This window comes from Dendropsophus ebraccatus, chromosome 14 (assembly GCF_027789765.1).
Source record: "Dendropsophus ebraccatus isolate aDenEbr1 chromosome 14, aDenEbr1.pat, whole genome shotgun sequence".
Classification (NCBI taxonomy): domain Eukaryota; kingdom Metazoa; phylum Chordata; class Amphibia; order Anura; family Hylidae; genus Dendropsophus; species Dendropsophus ebraccatus.
This window is the reverse complement of record NC_091467.1, coordinates 12,942,746-12,961,283: the sequence shown is the minus strand read 5'-3', so window position 1 is coordinate 12,961,283 and position 18,538 is coordinate 12,942,746. Positions and strand designations below refer to the sequence as shown.

Sequence of the window (18,538 nt, the reverse complement as noted above, 5' to 3'; positions counted from 1 at the left end):
ATGCCCATCCCCCACTCCCCCTCCCACCCAGTACAGGGAGCTCTTACACCAAAGCAATGCTCTTACACCAAGTCACAATTTTGAAAAACTGTGAGCTCTTATACCAAAACGCTCTTAAACCAAGTTACTCTTAAACCAAGGTAACACTGTGTACTACAAAGCACACAAAGAGACTTACCCTCATCCTCAGAGCCCTGCGCGCTGTATGACATATCAGCAGGTTAGATACTTCTTTTACCTTTAAATGGGTTGTTGGAAAAATAAAAAAAGATACCCTGTCCGTACTGTTGCCATCCAGATGTTCCTGCTCATCACGACTACTTTCTAGTTCTCAGTCCCCATAAGAACTGCCTGCTCAGTCGGTCACTGATAGGTCACTTAAACTTAATTTTCTGACATTGGTTGATTTGAAAACAGTTTTTTTTCCCTCTGGAGTGCCCCTTTAAGCACTGAACCATGCCCTTGTCTAAATACACACAATGTGGTACAAGGCATGTATATGAACGTTTTTTGTCCCATTGCCCCATGGCTTATTGTTCCCAGAAGTTGTGGTCGCCCTAGATGCAGCTGATACGTGACATGTTGGAATGATTCATGATAACTATCATGTCATCACGTTGCTTTTAACTCCATGAGATCACATTCTGCTGAATCCCCGGCCTCAGGCTTTACAATGACAGGTCTTCACCTTTTTCCTCAGCTCTTCGAGGTGTTATTGGCTCTGACAGTGAGCAGGGTCCTTATATAAGACTGCATCTGCCCCAGAAAAAAAGCCCCTTACAGTGGTCCTTTAAATTACACTATTATTTGGGATCTGGGATGATGGGCATGATGGAAATTGTAGTTTTGCAACAGCTGGAGGGCCGAAGGTTCCCCATTCCTGGTTTAGGACATTGTATGTTAAAGGAGCATTCAGGTGATTTTTTTCCCCTCTCAGGTCAATCGGTGTCAGAAAGTTATACAGATTTATAATTTACTTCTATTTAAAAATCTCCGGTCTCCCAGTACTCATCAGCTGTTGTATGTCCTGCAGGAAGTGGTGCATTCTTTCCAGTCTGACACAGTGCTCTCTGCTGCCACCTCTGTCCATGTCAGGAACTGTTCAGAACAGGAGAGGTTTTCTATGGGGATTCGCTACTGCTCTGGACAGTTCCTGACATGGACAGAGGTGGCAGCAGAGAGCACTGTGTCAGGCTGGAAAGAATACACCATTTCCTGCAGGACATACAGCAGCTGATAAGTACTGGAAGACTGGAGATTTTTAAATAGAACTAAAATACAAACGTATATAAGTTTCTGGTACCAGTTAATTTGAAAAAAATAAAGATAAATAAATCGCCAGATGCCTTTAAAGAGTGGTGTGTCTTCCCTGGTACAACTTAGATAGAGTATATGATGCCCTTATAACATGTAATAAACTACACATCCCCGGAGCCTTCAGGGACGTCCATGCACTTATAAGCATTGAAGACACATATGAAGAACGGCTGTGGTTTCATCCCTTGTTAAGCGCCGTCACCTTAATTCTTGACTGCTAAATCCCTTGTTGTTAAAGAGATTGTGCCATTACGTTGGTAGATCCTATGGAGTAAAGCGGGTTTCTGCAGTGCTTAACCAGCTAATATGGTCTTAGAGACCTCTTTGCCTGTACCATGGATGTACTGAAAGCACATTTACCATATAATATCATAGATCAGGAGTGGGGACCCTACAAAACTACAATTCCCATCATGTCTGGACCACTAAAGCTAAAGAGGCACTGTGGGCAAATTTTTTTAAAAGAAATTAACAAGCAGTTTTGTAATATCCTCTCTTAATTTAAAAAAAAAGTTAATCTATGTTTAAAGCGAATCTGTACCGGCCACCCCCCCACCCCAAACCGTTCTCTAGTCGTCACCATGCTATGTCTGGTCTCGGGGTCGGCCGTCCTCCTGGCACCAGTAATATATTTAAAAACAAGTTTTATTCCAGCAACTTGGAGTCAATGGGGTGGGGCCTAGAGCATCTGCAGTTCCTCTCTTCCCGCCTCCATCCAGCGCAGGAGGGTCCTAATAAATAACAGAGGCGCTGTAGACCTGGGGCACGGATGCTCTAGGCCTCGTCCCATTGACTCCCCGCCTCGTTGTACCAGTGGAATAAATCTTGTATTTAACTATAATATTAGCCCTAAGAGGAAGGCTGACCCCAGAATCGGACATGGCATTGTGACGACTAGAGAACGGTATCAGTGGTTTGGGGTGGGTGGCTGTTAGTACAGATTTGCTTTTAATCAGCGTTATACATATGGCCACTAGGTGTCTCCCTTCCTGGGCTCCATGCTCCCTCTGTGCCAATATTTGCTCTTTTCTCTGTTCAAAGACGAAAGACAGGACGTTCCTGTCCTTTGAGCGCTCACAGACATGGCTTGGTATTGATTGGCCGCCATTCCTGAGAGCACACGGAGTAGCACAAGTCTTTACTGCGCATATGTACAGCTGCTGCACATCTGCATTCAGTAGCAGAGAATCCTGGGGGTGCTTGCATTGTACAGTCAGCTCTCCTATCACACAGCACCAAAACCTCTGTAACCACACAGTGACATTATACTGACTGGATTGCTACATAACAGAGAGCATTGTCTCCTGGTAAGCTACAAATTTGTACAAGTTATTAATATAATTAGCTGCCCTCAGCTGATATACAACCTGCATGATGGACAGGGGTCTTTCCTCGTGTGAGCGGCAAAGGACGGGGACTTACTGGGTTTGGTCTCTTTTTCTGAACAGAGGAAAGAGCAAATATCAGCAGGGGGGAGCATGGAGCACAGGAAGGGAGACACCTAGTGGCTGCATGTATAAATTAAGCGAGTATATTGCAGTTCTGCTTGCAATCACAACCTGGTGATTTCATTAAAAACATTTTCACAACAGGTAGACTTTAACAAAACATGGAACTCCACTGAAGCTGTTATAGCTGGTAAGCAAACCCTTAGTGAAGGCTCCATTATACGTTATATAGTTCTTACTGAATGATATAGTACAGGTCTCTCCCTCCGCTCCAATGCTCACAGTTTTTCTTGTCTCCGCAGGTAATGACCTCTTTCTAGTTGCTGTTCATGAACTTGGTCACGCCTTGGGTTTGGAGCACTCCAACGATCCCAGCGCCATAATGGCTCCTTTCTATCAATATATGGAAACCCATAACTTCAAACTTCCCCAGGATGATCTACTGGGAATTCAAAAAATTTATGGTAAGTGCACACACGTTACCCCATCATATGCACCTGTAACAAAGCACCTCCGTGGTCGCAGGTGACTGACTGGACTAAGCCATCATGTGTGTATATGGGTAATAACCCATCAGAGGAACCTATCTGGTATTGCTAACAGTTTTCCCCTCTGCAAGTTTCTTCTTTAAGGGGGTTGTCTAGGCTTACAAAAAGATCAACGCTTTCTTCCAGAAACGCCACCCTTTCCTCAGTTTGGGTGGGGTTGTGCAGCTCAGTTCCATTGAAGTAAATGGAGCTTAATTGTAATACCACACACAACAGGGGTGGTGCTGTTTTTGCATGAAGGTAACTGAGCTTTTTCTAACCCTGGATAACCTATTTGGTAGTTCCCCCCAAGCTGAGCACCATATGCTGCACACACAGGTTTTCTGTTTTCTCATCTCTTTCAACATGGAGGACATTACACAGCAGTAATAAGCAGTGCAGCCACCAATGAGCTGAAGTAGAACACTAACTAGAGTGTCTCTGGGTATCTTTTTATCTCTCTGAAGCTAGTGGCTAGTGAACAACCTGAAAAGCTCCGGCCTGTGTGGACTCTGTGGGGGAGGTCAGGGAAATCTTGTAGCTTTATTTATTTTTGTTACTAGCTCCTCCCATTTTCTTAGCCCTGCCCCCGAGCACCCATTTCCTACACTGTCCTTTGCAGGCCGTGTCTCCCCCTACCCACACAAACAGCTCCTGCCATCTTGTGTCCTCCCAACTATGCCCTCTCAGAGTCCTGTTACCTTGTGTCCCCTACCCTAACTCTCTCAGAACTCCTGATACCTTGTACCTCCAAGAGGGACACTGACATTGTGTTTCTCACCCAATCAGAGCATGTTCTCCTGCTTTTTTCCCTTACAAAATCTCTGCTGATCCCTTCCTCACATAGCAGTTCTTGTCCCACTGCTCCATACTACTTTATACCAAGAAAAGATGAATGTGAATAGTGCAAACTGTCAGGAACTGTCCAGCGCAGCAGCAACAACGTAAGTTTCCTAATCATCACGCCCGTTGTTGCCGATTTGCAACAATGGTCGTGATTAATAGGAAATTTATATTGTGTTGCCGTCTATAGAATCACGGCCGGAGTGTTTACACTTAGTATACACTCTGTCCAGGATCGCTAGCGGACGCACAAAAAACTGACATGTCAGTTTTGTGCGGCCACTATTCATTGAATAGTGGCCGCACAAGCCTGACAGGTTACACAATAGAGAGTGCAGCTCTGGCTGCGCCCGCATCCCGATTCAGCACAAACAAAGATCATATGGCTGGTACTGCAGTTCCTTTCGGGATGTTCTTCACTAACACCGGCCATTCTGTTAAACGACTGGTGTTTTACATAGTGTGAATCCGGCCACGTTCAGTGTTCTGCACAGAACACAGACATGAAATGCATGTAACGGACTTCTAATGGAGCCGCGTCATGTAGGGGCGGGGGTTTCCTCCCACTGGGGGCGGGCCGGTCCGCCTCCAGTACTTCAACCCGGCCCTGTAACCATGAATAGGACGGCGCCGTATGCGGTAACCGGGCCGCGGCTCAAAAAAAGGACCGCGGCACCAGCTTCCCCATGCCGGCGCCGTTCAATTTATGTGTTATTTTAAAGAGAGTGTATCTGATGGTACATCCTATTTAAGCTGCAATACCAGATCCAGTCAACCAACAAGGGTGGTGCTATTTTTAGAAAATATTATTTCTTTGTAACCTTATAAAAAAAATCCCCTTCCCTTTTAATAATAAACAATGCCCTCCCCCCCAGCACACAGTTGTACCCCGCAGCAGCCTGTTACGTCTGTGTGACAGTATTAATTGGCGTAAACTTTGCATTTCAACCATACGAGACATTAAACGCTTTTCACAAGTCCCAGATGGTAATTTACTGGCAATTTGCAGAACGGCTAATATACAGTACTCCATAGCAATCAGACATTTGCTAACATGTACGGAACAGCCCGGCGAGCGCCGCTGATTGGTTGCCATTAGTTACTTGTTCCATCATGTCAGGAAATTATAACCTTCATGTTAAAATCTTGAAAGTCTTATTTATGGGGCCCTGGCGGGAAAGCTTTATTTGTCTGATGTTAGATATTACTTAAAGGAGAAGTCCGGCGAAAATTATTTTTTTATATGTTATTACTTATGGAAAGTTATATAATTTTCTAATGTACATTAATTATGGGAAATGCTCATATACTGCTATTTCCCTTAATTTAGTGTATCAGGAAGTGTTAGAATTATCTCTGAAGCAGTGACGTCACGACCAACGGTGTAATTCCTATGGAGTGTCCAGCAGGGGGCGCTCTATATATAGAAGTCAATGAGTACCATTGACTTCTATATATAGTGCGCCCCTGCTGGACACTCCATAGGAAATACAGTGTATGTAATGTAATGTAATGTAATGCACTGTACTGTTGTGACTTTATGAATACATTTATGGAATACTTTGGGGAGCAAGTGTCCTTGCTCCCCAAAGTATCCCATAAATGTATTCAATGAATACATTTGCAGGGCACCGAGCAGGGAGGGAGAGAGGTGCCATCTATCTTCCCCCTCCCTGCTCGGTGCTGGGCACATATACAAAGTACTACTCCCCCATTATCTGCAGATAATGGGGGAGTAGTACCTGTGCTATCCCTATCACCGCCCGCGCCGCCGCTCACACAGGGGCTGCTATTCATGCCCCCCGCCGCTGATTCCTCGCCGCCCGCGCCGCTCCTAACTACCCGCCCGCTCGCTCGCCCGCCCCGTTCCTGGCCGCCGCTCTCTGCTCATGCCGGCCGCGTTAGCCCACCCCCACCCCGGCAGGGAGCACGGCGCTTCCTGGTGTCCCCGGCCGGGGTGGGGGCGGGCTAACGCGGCCGGCATGAGCAGAGAGCGGCGGCCAGGAACGGGGCGGGCGAGCGAGCGGGCGGGTAGTTAGGAGCGGCGCGGGCGGCGAGGAATCAGCGGCGGGGGGCATGAATAGCAGCCCCTGTGTGAGCGGCGGCGCGGGCGGTGATAGGGATAGCACAGGTACTACTCCCCCATTATCTGCAGATAATGGGGGAGTAGTACTTTGTATATGTGCCCAGCACCGAGCAAGGAGGGGGAGGTAGATGGCACCTCTCTCCCTCCCTGCTCGGTGCCCTGCAAATGTATTCATTGAATACATTTATGGGATACTTTGGGGAGCAAGGACACTTGCTCCCCAAAGTATTCCATAAATGTATTCATAAAGTCACAACAGTACAGTGCATTACATTACATTACATTACATACACTGTATTTCCTATGGAGTGTCCAGCAGGGGCGCACTATATATAGAAGTCAATGGTACTCATTGACTTCTATATATATAGAGCGCCCCCTGCTGGACACTCCATAGGAATTACACCGTTGGTCGTGACGTCACTGCTTCAGAGATAATTCTAACACTTCCTGATACACTAAATTAAGGGAAATAGCAGTATATGAGCATTTCCCATAATTAATGTACATTAGAAAATTATATAACTTTCCATAAGTAATAACATATAAAAAAATAATTTTCGCCGGACTTCTCCTTTAAATATACAGTATGACTGACCAAACAATAAAGCTTTTACCTTTCCTGTTCTTAGTCTTAGATAGGGGTGGGGTTGTTTGGGCGAGCAGCTGTGTCTGGATAATGCAGTACAATCCCTTATTCTTTCCAGTGCTCTCTGCTGCCACCTCTGTCCATGTCAGGAACTGTCCAGCAGCAAATCCCCATAGAAAACCTCTCCTGCTCTGGACAGTTCCTGACATGGACAGAGGTGGCAGCAGAGAGCACTGTGTCAGACTGGAAAGAATACACCACTTCCTGCAGGACATACAGCTGCTGATAAATATGGGAAGAATGGAGATTTTTTTTAAATAGAAGTCAATTACAAATCTATAAAAAAAAATTCTGAAACCAGTTGATTTGAAAGAAAAAGATTTTCACTGGATAACCCCTTTAAATTGGAACGATATAATGATTTTTCACATGATAATCATCCCCTTTATTAGGGCCCTAAAAAGTATATAATGAGCTGGTTGCCTTTAATCATGGCACCTAGGTGGCTAAACAGCTAAGATCAGAGTCACCTGCAATGCCACTTACTACTATATATGCAGCCGACTCCACTCTTTGCCCATATGGAGCATACATCTACACCGAATTACGCTAAGGGGTTAATACTATTACATTTTTTTTTAAAAGGCATACCAATTTTATTCCAACTTTTTTTTATAATATATCTTATTCTCTAAAATTCCATTCAATATTTAATGATATATCTTATCCTCTACAAATCCATAATATATCTTATACTCTACAAGTCTATATATATAACAAAATTAGCCAATACAGTCAAATAAAAACAATGCAAAATGGTCTTTAGGGTGGACATTCATATTAATAACACAGCCACTTTTCAGTTTTGTTTTTCACCCCTCTTTTACTTTTCATTATATGAAGTCATATGAGGGCTTGTTTTTTGTGGGACCAGTTGTGACAAATAAAAACAATGCTAAATGATCGTTAGGGTGGACCTTCACGTTAACCCCTTAATAACACAGCCACATTTCAGTTTTGTTTTAACACCCCTCTTTTACTTTTCATTATATGAAGTTATATGAGGGCTTGTTTTTTGTGGGACCAGTTGTGTTTTTCAATTAAATCTGTCAAAAAATAGGGGGAAAAAACGAATCCAGAAATGAGAATCCACAAATGAATCCACTTGCAAAACTACAATTCCCATTATGCCTGGACAGCCGAAGGCTGTCCAGGCATGATGGGAGTTGTAGTTTTGCAGCAGCTGGAGAGCCGCGAGTTTGACGTCTGTGTTTTAGAGGCTTTCCGAAGATTGAAACCCTTATGCAGAAATTCCTGCAACAAATCTGCTACGTGTGAACTGAACCTTAAGGGTCTTAATTTCTTCCCATCAAATAAATTCTAGGTAAATCGAGTTTTTATCTGCTACCAATGCTTCCTGGTTTATTCCCTCGTATTTTTCATACCGCGTATAAATCACAGTCGCCTCTTAGTGCAGCGGCGATAATCTCCGTTATCTATGATGTCTGCGCATTCTACTCAAGGAATCGCTTTTTACCTTAAACTGGAATTGAGTGTAATTTGCAGTCGGCAGTAAATTCTGCATTTATCTAAACGCAGTCGCCTCGGATGACACCGGATAAAAGGCTTTACATTAGTGGAGCTGCCGGGGCGCCATTTTTTTTTTTATTTAATGCTGAGATCCCTCACACTTAAGCGACTACAGTAAAGGACCTGGGATATCAATGCTACTCATCTTTTTAAGGAGAACTCCACTACTGAATCAGAATCTATAAAACGACATGGTTACATTTGACAGAAAATATATATTAAAGGGGTACTCCATACACTTCTGGGGTCAGAAAGTTATATAGATTTGTAAAGGACTTTTATTTAAAAATCTCCAGTCTTCCAGTACTTATAAGCTGCTGTATGCACTGCAGGAAGGGGTGTATTCTTTCCAGTCTGACACAGTGCTCTCTGCTGCCACCTCTGTCCATGTTAAGAAGTGTCCAGAGCAGCAGCAAATCCCTATAGAAAACCTCTCCTGCTCTGGACAGTACCTGACATGGGCAGAGGTGGCAGCAGAGAGCACTGTGTCAGCTTGGAAAGAATACACCACTTCCTGCAGGACATACAGAAGCTGCTAAGTACTGGAAGAGTAGAGATTTTTTAATAGAAGTACATTACAAATCTGTATAAATCTCCCCATTTAAAGGGTTATATTTAGAGAACACCTTTTATTGCGGGTATCTTTTTAGGATAAGTCGTGTGTTTTAAGGTGCGGCACCATTATATGCCATGTATACAGCAGTTGTCCCTGGACTAGCAGGCTGTATAATGTCTGGCATACACTGCCCACTCAGAAGATGGGATTATGCTCTTCCTTGTCTTTATAATACTCCTTATAAGCAGCAGCATGGAGGACAGTACAGAGCAGTAGTGAACAGTTTAAAGAGTACCTTTCAGTAGAGAAAACTTTTGACATCTCACAGAAACATGTCAAAAGTTCTGATTGGTTTGGGTCTGAGCTTTCAGCGTCCATGACTGATGAGAATGAGCCTGGAGAAGTCAGCGTACAGCACATTCTCACCATGGTTTGTGTTAGGTGACCTGGACGGCCGCAATGTGTATGTCTATGGGGTCGTCCAGCGGGAAGAGGAACACACAACAGCACAGTCATCTTCCCACCGGTTCTCCTCATTGGCCGTGTCCGAACACTCAAACCCCGGCCAAACAAAACTTTCCACATGACATGTCTCTGTGCCATGAAAGTTTTTCCTAGTGACAGATACTCTTTTAACTGTGAATCAAGCCCTGGGGCGAGGGGCTCGTCTGGTGTAATAGAAGACAATGATCAGCTGACATGAACAATATCGGCTGATCCTGTCATTGTCTTTCAACATGTTGAAAGACAAACAACTTAAGGCGCTATTCCACAGAACGATTATCGTTCATGAACTCGCTCCAACGACCGCTCGTTAAGCGATTATCGTTAACGAGCGGTCGTTGGAGCGAGTTTATGAACGATAATCGTTCTGTGGAATAGGGCCTTTAGATAGCAACGATCTGCTGCCGTCGCTCCGAGGAATAGGACCACTGCTATTTTCTATGGGCTGGCCGGAGGATCTAGCCCCCTGCAACCCTCCATGGCCCCTCCTGCTCTTACCCGCTCACTGCCAACGTGTGTAATAACGCCGGCAGTGAGCAGGGAAGGAGGGGCAAGCAAACGGTGACAGTGCTCATTTGCTCCTCTCCATCGCACCGTGTAATAGGGGCTTTACAGTTAGCTTTTCACTTCTCACATTTCACTCCTCAGCCCCCCCCCCCCCATAGACTTGTATTGGCAGCATCTAGCTGCTTTCCCAGTGAGTTGCTTGTCTGTCCTGTAAAAACAGGACATAAGGCCTAGACCCCAAAATCAGTAAAAGTAATGAAAAATAACATAAAATGAAACAAACCACAAGCCATTCCAAGTAAACGCCCTGCCGCTGATCATGGATATATACTAATATACAATCCCTCCTCCTCTCTAGTCACCTTTGGCTATGGTCTGACAGTCACTCTGTTTGGCCGCTTGTTTGTTAGGTTTCGGCTGCATTATAATTTGTCTTACGGCTTCCAAAATAATAGCCGTTCAAAAAGGCGTTCGTAAAATGGCCAAAAAAGTGTGGAAACATATCCTAAGGCCTGATTCACACGTCCACAAGTCCATATTTCACCTGGAAACTTTAGTGTGAACAGTGTTCAGAGTTGCTGAAGAGGTAGATTTATTTTTTTCTGTTAATTTTTGTCCAGTTTAGTGCGACCCCTAGTGACGAGTAATGGGAGCGCTTCTAAGGTCTCTACATAGGCACAGGGTATACAACCATAATCCATTGCTGCTTTCTACACTGAATTCAGTAACAGTTTCTGACATAGGAGTACATCAGGATTACCCACCATGCATATGGATCCCCAGTCTCCCCATACATATCCCCAGTCTCCCCATACATATCCCCAGTCTCCCCATACATATGAATCCCCAGTCTCCCCATACATATGTATGAATCCCCAGTCCCCCCCATACATATCCCCAGTCTCCCCATATATATGAATCCCCAGTCCCCCCCATACATATCCCCAGTCTCCCCATATATATCCCCAGTCTCCCCATACATATGGATTCCCAGTCCCCCCCTCCATACATATGGATCCCCAGTCTCCCCATACATATAGATTCCCAGTCCCCTCCTCCATACATATGGATCCCCAGTCTCCCCATACATATAGATTCCCAGTCCCCCCCTCCCTCCATACATATGGATCCCCAGTCTCCCCATACATATAGATTCCCAGTCCCCCCCTCCATACATATGGATCCCCAGTCTCCCCATACATATAGATTCCCAGTCCCCCCCTCCATACATATGGATCCCCAGTCTCCCCATACATATAGATCCCCAGTCCCCCCCATACGTATGGATCCCCAGTCCCCCATACATATGAATGCTTATGTGACTATATGGAGAGTGTAAACCGTCACAGGACTCCTCTGGTGGAGGATTATATATCAGCTGGGCCGTCGAAATCCAACATGACTAATACTTCTGTCTCCATCTTTCAGGGTACAGTAGGGTCCCATGCACATCAGTTTCCCGACCACCTCCAGTGGCTTTAAACAGGTCAGAGGGGGCCGGGGAGTCCTAAATCTGAAGATGGATGTGGCCGTCAGATGGGGATCAGGACATGCGGCCATTGTACAAATCTAAGACATCTGTATTATGGCAGTGGGAACCTGAGTGCAGCCCAGTCTCTACCCCGCAGCTCTAATGGGGATCAGCTGTAGTTCTATGTGATGGATCCCTCCTCACGTTGCTCAGGTACACATGCAGCCTCCCGATCCCGTATCAGGCTGTAACACTGGTGGCCCACGCAGCCCTGTGCTTCTTATGTAAGTCAACGTGACTGCCAACACAGCCAACCCAAGCAGTCCGTCTGACTCACCGAGACGACACAGATTGTCCTAGCTCAAATTTGTTTATGTAACAAACAGATGTAGAAGCCGCGGAATCACAGAGACGGAGATGAGAAACAGAGAATTCCCGGAATGGGGAATATTTTCAGCGGTGCCTCATCTTCTGGGGGTTCGTGCTATACAGAGATGAGCACCACTGGAGCCCTAAGGAGTCTGGGAAACATGGAAACAACCTATGGCCTATGGCTGCATCCATGTTTTCCTCCGTAGGGCTGCATCCAACTTCTTCAAATGCCGAATGATCGGAGTCGAGCGTGCTCTACTTGTGCTCATCTCTGGCACTATAATATCACACAGTAGTGAGTAACTTACTCCTTTGATGGTTTACCAGGTTCCAGTGTTCCTAGGTACCTGGCAAGATGTGGAAGATGAGTAAGACAAGGACCGTGGTCAAGTTTTCACGTCTATCTGGAAGTAAGCTCGAAGACGAAGAAACGACCATCCCTGTTTAACCTTTCTCCACTTATTGAATGAAACCCCCCTTTAAATTTCCACTATATTCTTTTACAGGTGGTTGGAGCTTGCATAGAGCTCTCATATTGATACGTGATATCTTTTTTTATCCTTTTTAAGGTCCCCCTGCAGAAACGCTAGAACCTACAAGACCTTTGCCTACACTTCCACCGCGCAGGATACAATCTACATCAGAACGAAAGCATGAAAGACAACCGAGGCCGAGGCCTCCGCCTGGAGAAAAGCCTTCCCATCCCGGCAACAGGCCCAACATATGTGATGGAAATTTTAACACTGTCGCCCTTTTTAGAGGAGAAATGTTTGTGTTTAAGGTACGGTACTTACGGATGCACAACTCCAATGTATATATTGTGTACTGTATGTAAATGCATAGGAATTCTATTGGGCTTTATAGTTGTATAGATCGGTCATGTGAAATCTATTGATTCATATGGAAGTAATTGATAAGGTTTGACTTGTAATTCCATGCCAGACCACAGGGTTTGCTATAACGAGACATACTGCCTTTCACTACAGGAAGACCATAAGACTGCAAATTTTTTCTGCAGTGTTTATCCAGAAGAAGGCAGAAACCACCCTCTCATCACGTTAGAAAAATCTACCCAGATAGATCTTCTGACTTATAGGGTTCTATTGGGCACTGACAAATCCTGAAGGGTGTCTGTGCCGGAAAATAAGCCTTATGGGAGCACCCAGAATTCTGGATGCACATCCAGAAACTTTCCGCAATTCTGGATGCACTACTTGGCAGCCCAGACAAGTGCTGCCAGGTGCTGATGCTGGTACATTCAACTTTATGTGCTCCTAATCAGGAGCGCATATGGTTAAATGCAGAGCAGTGTTTGACAGGGCCAGGAGCCATTAGCTCCCAGCCCTGTCAATCACACTTGTGGCTGGCAACCCCAATGTTTCACTTGCAGAGATGAAAGAAAGAAGGTGTAGCCAGAGGGGAGCAGCTGATGAGTATGTTTTTTTTCCCCCTCTGTTTTTATGGTCAAGAAATACTGACGGTTTCCGTAAGCCTCCTGAAAGGCTTCCTGATCCGTCTTTTCTGACCGTATAAATGGCTATGGACGTCCACGGACGTGTGAAGATTTTCTCTGGATTCCTTTCTGAGGTTTCATAGTTTCAATGCTCTTACAGTAAAGAATCCCCATTTGGTGTTGAAACCTTCTTCCCTCTCGCTCAGGTATGGGGAACCTGCGGCCCTCCAGCTGTAGGAAAACTACAATACCCATCATGCCTGGACAGCCGAAGCTTTATCTTTGACTGTCCAGACATGATGGGAATTGTAGTTTTGCCACATCTGGAGGGTCACAGGTTCCCCATCCCTGCTGTAGATGTAGATAATACCTCCTTCATATAGATACAATCCCGGAGATAGGCAGAGCTCTCTATTAGTCTATGATACTCTACTATATTGGAGATATATTCTTCACAGTCGCACCTATACACACACATATGTTACTGTTCCCGGGTTGCGGTATGTTGTGTGTGATCCTATGGCGGATTTTTCACGTCTCTTCTTCCACTTGCTAATTAAAACAGTAAGGGGGAGTTTCAATGTGTTTGTGCCAGTCACGGCCCACTCTCCAGTCACCATGGGCCGAGTCCAGGGATCTTACTCATTTATTTATACAGTATCTGTCAGATTTCCTGAAATGAAGTGACATCAGGACATAGTCAGAGCGCTCACTAACTTGTATATAGCAGTGATCACGTGTCCACATACCAGTATATACAGTATACACTGCTAGCTATTGCTGCATTAGATGATATTATTAGCTAATGATGGAATACATTTTGCTATATACTTATTTTAATATTCTTTCCCACTATGACAACCAAGTATTGCTGTGGGTGACCTGTATCATACCAATAGTCATCATCTGAAATGTCATAGGGACTCACTCAGAAGCCACCTATGAGCTGTTTTCATCTCCAAATACACAAATGAAAGGGATTATCCAGGCCTAGAAAGACACGGCTACTTTTTCCTGAAACAGCTCCACTCTTTTCTTCAGTTTGGATGTGGTATTGCGGTTCAATTGAAGTGAATGGAGCTGATATGTAATACCACACACAACCTGAAGACAGGGGTGGTGCTGTTTTTGCAAGAAAGTAGCTGTGGTAGGAGCCCATCGCCTGCAGCAAAATAGAGATCACAATGAGTCAGGGAGAGAAGAGCTCAGCCATGCACTTCTCCCAGCTCGTTCTAATGAGCATTACCTTAAAAGTGATCACATGATAAGTGTAAATACACGTGCTATTCCTCTCTCCTCCAGGATCGATGGTTTTGGCGGCTTCGTAATAACAAAGTCCAGGAAGGATATCCAATGCAAATTGAACAGTTCTGGAAAGGACTCCCACCAAAAATAGATGCCGCCTACGAAAGATCAGACGGGAAATTTGTCTTCTTTAAAGGTATTTCCTGCATATGATTCTAATCCTGCATCACCTGACTGTATGTCTGTATATATGTAGGTGCAGACTCCTTACTTACAACATGGGTGGCTGAAGACCACCCTGTGCCCCTGACTATCAAGTCAGAGGAGCCTTGACTAGCAAAGACTAGAGATGAGCGCAGCTGAGAGTCCGATCGTTTGGTGGCTGAAGAAGTTGGATGCCGCCCTAGGGAGTCCAAGAAAACATGGATATGGCCTATGGTTGTATCCATGTTTTCCAGGCAGCTTTAGGGCTGCATCCACCTTCTTCGGACACCGGTAGTCAAATGCTGAAGTGGGCCCAAGGCTCGTTCGTCTCTACTAGCGATATCTGCTGTCTGGCGGCACTTTCCCCGATGTTTAGGACATGCACCGTCCCTGACATATTTTCCACCGTTTTTTTTTGCCGGTTCATTCCGGTAGCGTTACCCCCAATCTCCAGTTCTCGCTGTGATAAAGTCAATAAAAAGTGATGATAAGTTCTCGGAATGATAATTGACGTATTCGGTTCCCAATATAGGAGACAAATACTGGGTATTTAAAGAGGTGACGGCGGAGCCCGGGTACCCTCACAGTTTGGTGGAGCTGGGGAGTTGTCTCCCGCGGGAAGGTATCGACACGGCTCTGAGATGGGAACCAGTCGGCAAAACCTACTTCTTCAAAGGGGACAGATACTGGAGATACAATGAAGAGAAGAGGACGGCTGATCCTGGTTATCCAAAGTCCATAACTGTATGGAAAGGAATCCCAGAAGCGCCCCAAGGAGCCTTTGTGAGCAAAGAAGGGAGTAAGTACTTCTGTGTACACCTAACAAGACGTCAAGACTATACTAAAGAGTCACGGAAATGCCCCTATGTGTGTTTACCGTATTGAGTTTAATAAATCGGCACGGTCACTTTAAAATACATTTCACAATGTTTGGTCAGGGTCTGGGTGTTTAGACCCCAATGATCACTAGATAAAGCGGGAGAAGCACTCGGCCAAGTGTTTCACTCTCTGGCTGGCTGCAATCTCTATCTTGCTGTAGATCAGGGGTGGGGAACCTTCGGCCCTCCAGCTGTTGCAAAACTACAATTCCCATCATGCCTGGACAGCCAAAGCTTTAGCTTTGGCTGTCCAGGCATGATGGGAATTGTAGTTTTGCAACAGCTGGAGGGCCGAAGGTTCCCCATCCCTGCTGTAGATAATAGAGGGACACTTTAAAGAGGAACTTTAAAGCATCTAACCTGCTGATATGTCCCTATGTGAGCTTCATACCTTCTTCCTCCATCCGTTTCGATGCCCTGGGGGCGGGGCTACTGCCCCCTGTGCACTGATCCGCCCCGACTGGCCTGCTCTGCTGAGAATCATTTATAGGGGCGGGCGAGTCAAGGTGGTAGCCCCGCCCCCAGTGCACCAAAAGCATCATTAGCATAGGAAATAAACTGCTAATATCATAAACTTGTCCATTAAATTTTCTCATGCAGGTAAAGGTAAGCAAACCCTCTGATTACTCCGTTGCGGCCTTGCTATAATTTTCTTACATAACTCCGGGTCTTTGTCTTTCACAGCTTATACTTATTTCTATAAAGGAAAGGAATACTGGAAATTTGATAACCAGAAGCTGTCTGTGGAAGTGGGTTACCCAAGGTCAATCGTAAAAGACTGGATGGGCTGCAACCAAAAAGACGTGGACAACAGCAAAGACCGACACCTACCGCACGATGATGTGGACATCATGGTGACAATAAATGACGTGCCAAGCACCGTAAACGCTATAGCAGTGGTAATCCCTTGTATATTGTCCCTGTGCATCCTGGTCTTGGTATATACTATTTTCCAATTTAAAAACAAAGGCGTACAACAAAACGTTACCTACTACAAACGGCCAGTCCAAGAATGGGTATGACAGGATCGGGAACACTCTTGTTTTCTTTAGTTTTTATGAGGGCTAACAGGATGCTGGGATCCAAAGTCCACTGGTCAGACTGGAAACAGACGTTGGTCAACGGCGGTCCCAGATTTTTACGAGCAAAGGAAGACCTTACGGTATACAGAGATGGCCTTACACAATGGAGCCTCTTTCATTCTTACTGCCTCATACTTGTATCTTTTCTAGTGTGCCATTTCCTCGGTTCACTTTGTGAGCGCCGAGTAACTTGCTTGGAAATTTTTTCTTCAGAAAAAAAAAAAATTGAAAAAAAATTTAAAAAATACGACTGTAGCTGAGAACTTGCCTCGAAACCAGCTTTCTCCATCGGAGTCCGATACTTTCAGACTTGTTTTCTTAAATGTATTTGAGCGGAAAGAGATCAAGCACACAAAAGGCAAAGAATAGTCACGGAAGGTCTTTAAAAACATCTGTTCCTCCGTATGGCTTGCCACTTAAATGCACAAAGAGGAACTCACTGTTTTTGTTTTGTTTTTGTTTTGTTTTTTTGAATTTTTTTTTTTTTTTTTGGTTCAATCCCTGCTGGTCAGAATTCTTATTACATACAAATGTTGTTAACTATAGATTATTGAATTTTTGGCATTCTCTGCCCGCGTTCATGAATAGTCGTCACGGATCAAAAGGGAGATTTCCTCGGTTTGCTGTCTTGTGTCGAGACGAGGACGGAGTTTGAAAAAAATTTAAAAAAATTTAAAATTCACCCATTGACACTATTTGGTAAATGTCGTACTCATGTAGAAACCTGAAAAGAAAGCAAAAATGAAAAAAATTATAAAAAAAAATATTGCAAAGGTATCGCTGAATGTCACGGTGTAAGAGAACGGATAAGTAACTAGTAAGAATACATGGAAATCCCGTAACGTCTCATACTGGAATACTGTAATACGTTATGATCATGATTTATTAATTTATTTATTCTTTTTTAATTGCCTGAGTTTGATTAATAAATTCTATGCTCTCTAGGCCTTTCAATTCTTGTAAAATATGGTTATTATTTCAATTTTTATTTTACTAAATTGGCCACAGGAACAGACAGAAAATAAGAGAAACTCATTTACATTTATACTTTGCAAATTCCTGAACATTCTGCATGTGTAAAAAAAAAAAAAAACTAAAAAAAATCTATTTGTGTACATGCAGGGAGATTTATACATCTGTATGTAGATTTTTTTGGCATTTTTTTTATTTATGGGAAATTCTTCATTTTGTAAGAATCCAATGAAAAGGTGTAATGGAACATTTTGATGGGGGAAAAAATGTTTTTATCATTTGCAAATTTCAGTCTGCTGCTCGGTATATTGGAAAGGTTCAACAGTGTTATGTAATGTTTTTAGCATGGAGTTTTATTTTTGATGGTTTTTTATGTTCTATTTGAAATATTTTCCACTTCAGGGTGAATTCCTCCTAATATCAGGCTTTACTCATTTCTGATCATGATCCGAATTCCAGTGACCTGTAAATTTTTGAGGCAAAATCAACAAAGAAATATCCTATTGAAGTTTGTATTTTTGTACTAGAAGGGTAATTTTTTTTTTTTTTTTTAAACAAAAGTAAATTACTCATTTGTATAACTTTCTGACACCGGTTGATTTTAAAAGTTTTTTTTCATTTTAAATCAACTGGTGTCAGAAAAGTTTTACAGTTTCATAATTACTTCTGTCTCCAATCTTCCAGTACTTATCAGCTGCTGTATGCCCTGCAGGAAGTGGTGTATTCTTTCCAGTCTGACACAGTGCTCTCTGCTGCCACCTCTGTCCATGTCAGGAACTGTCCAGAGCAGGAGAGGTTTTCTATGGGGATTTGCTGCTGCTCTGGACAGAGGTGGCAGCAGAGAGCACTGTGGCAGAAGTAAATTACAAATCTATATATCTTTGACACCATTTG

General features: G+C 44.1%; 1 protein-coding gene across 4 annotated transcripts in view; it reads left to right on the top strand.

Moving 5' to 3' along the window:
- The window catches only part of MMP24 (matrix metallopeptidase 24), a 99,712-nt gene extending 82,131 nt beyond the window's left edge, over positions 1-17,581 (top strand). For 3 of the 4 annotated variants that reach the window (XM_069951532.1, XM_069951534.1, XM_069951531.1), the window contains exons 5-9: positions 3,068-3,229; positions 12,380-12,591; positions 14,566-14,704; positions 15,245-15,511; positions 16,275-17,581. In XM_069951532.1, the coding sequence (XP_069807633.1) occupies positions 3,068-3,229; positions 12,380-12,591; positions 14,566-14,704; positions 15,245-15,511; positions 16,275-16,612 (1,118 nt within the window). In that variant the 3' untranslated portion in view covers positions 16,613-17,581. The remainder of the gene's footprint in view (positions 1-3,067; positions 3,230-12,379; positions 12,592-14,565; positions 14,705-15,244; positions 15,512-16,274) is intronic. The other variant, XM_069951535.1, reaches the window with a different exon arrangement.
- Positions 17,582-18,538: the final 957 nt, after the last annotated feature.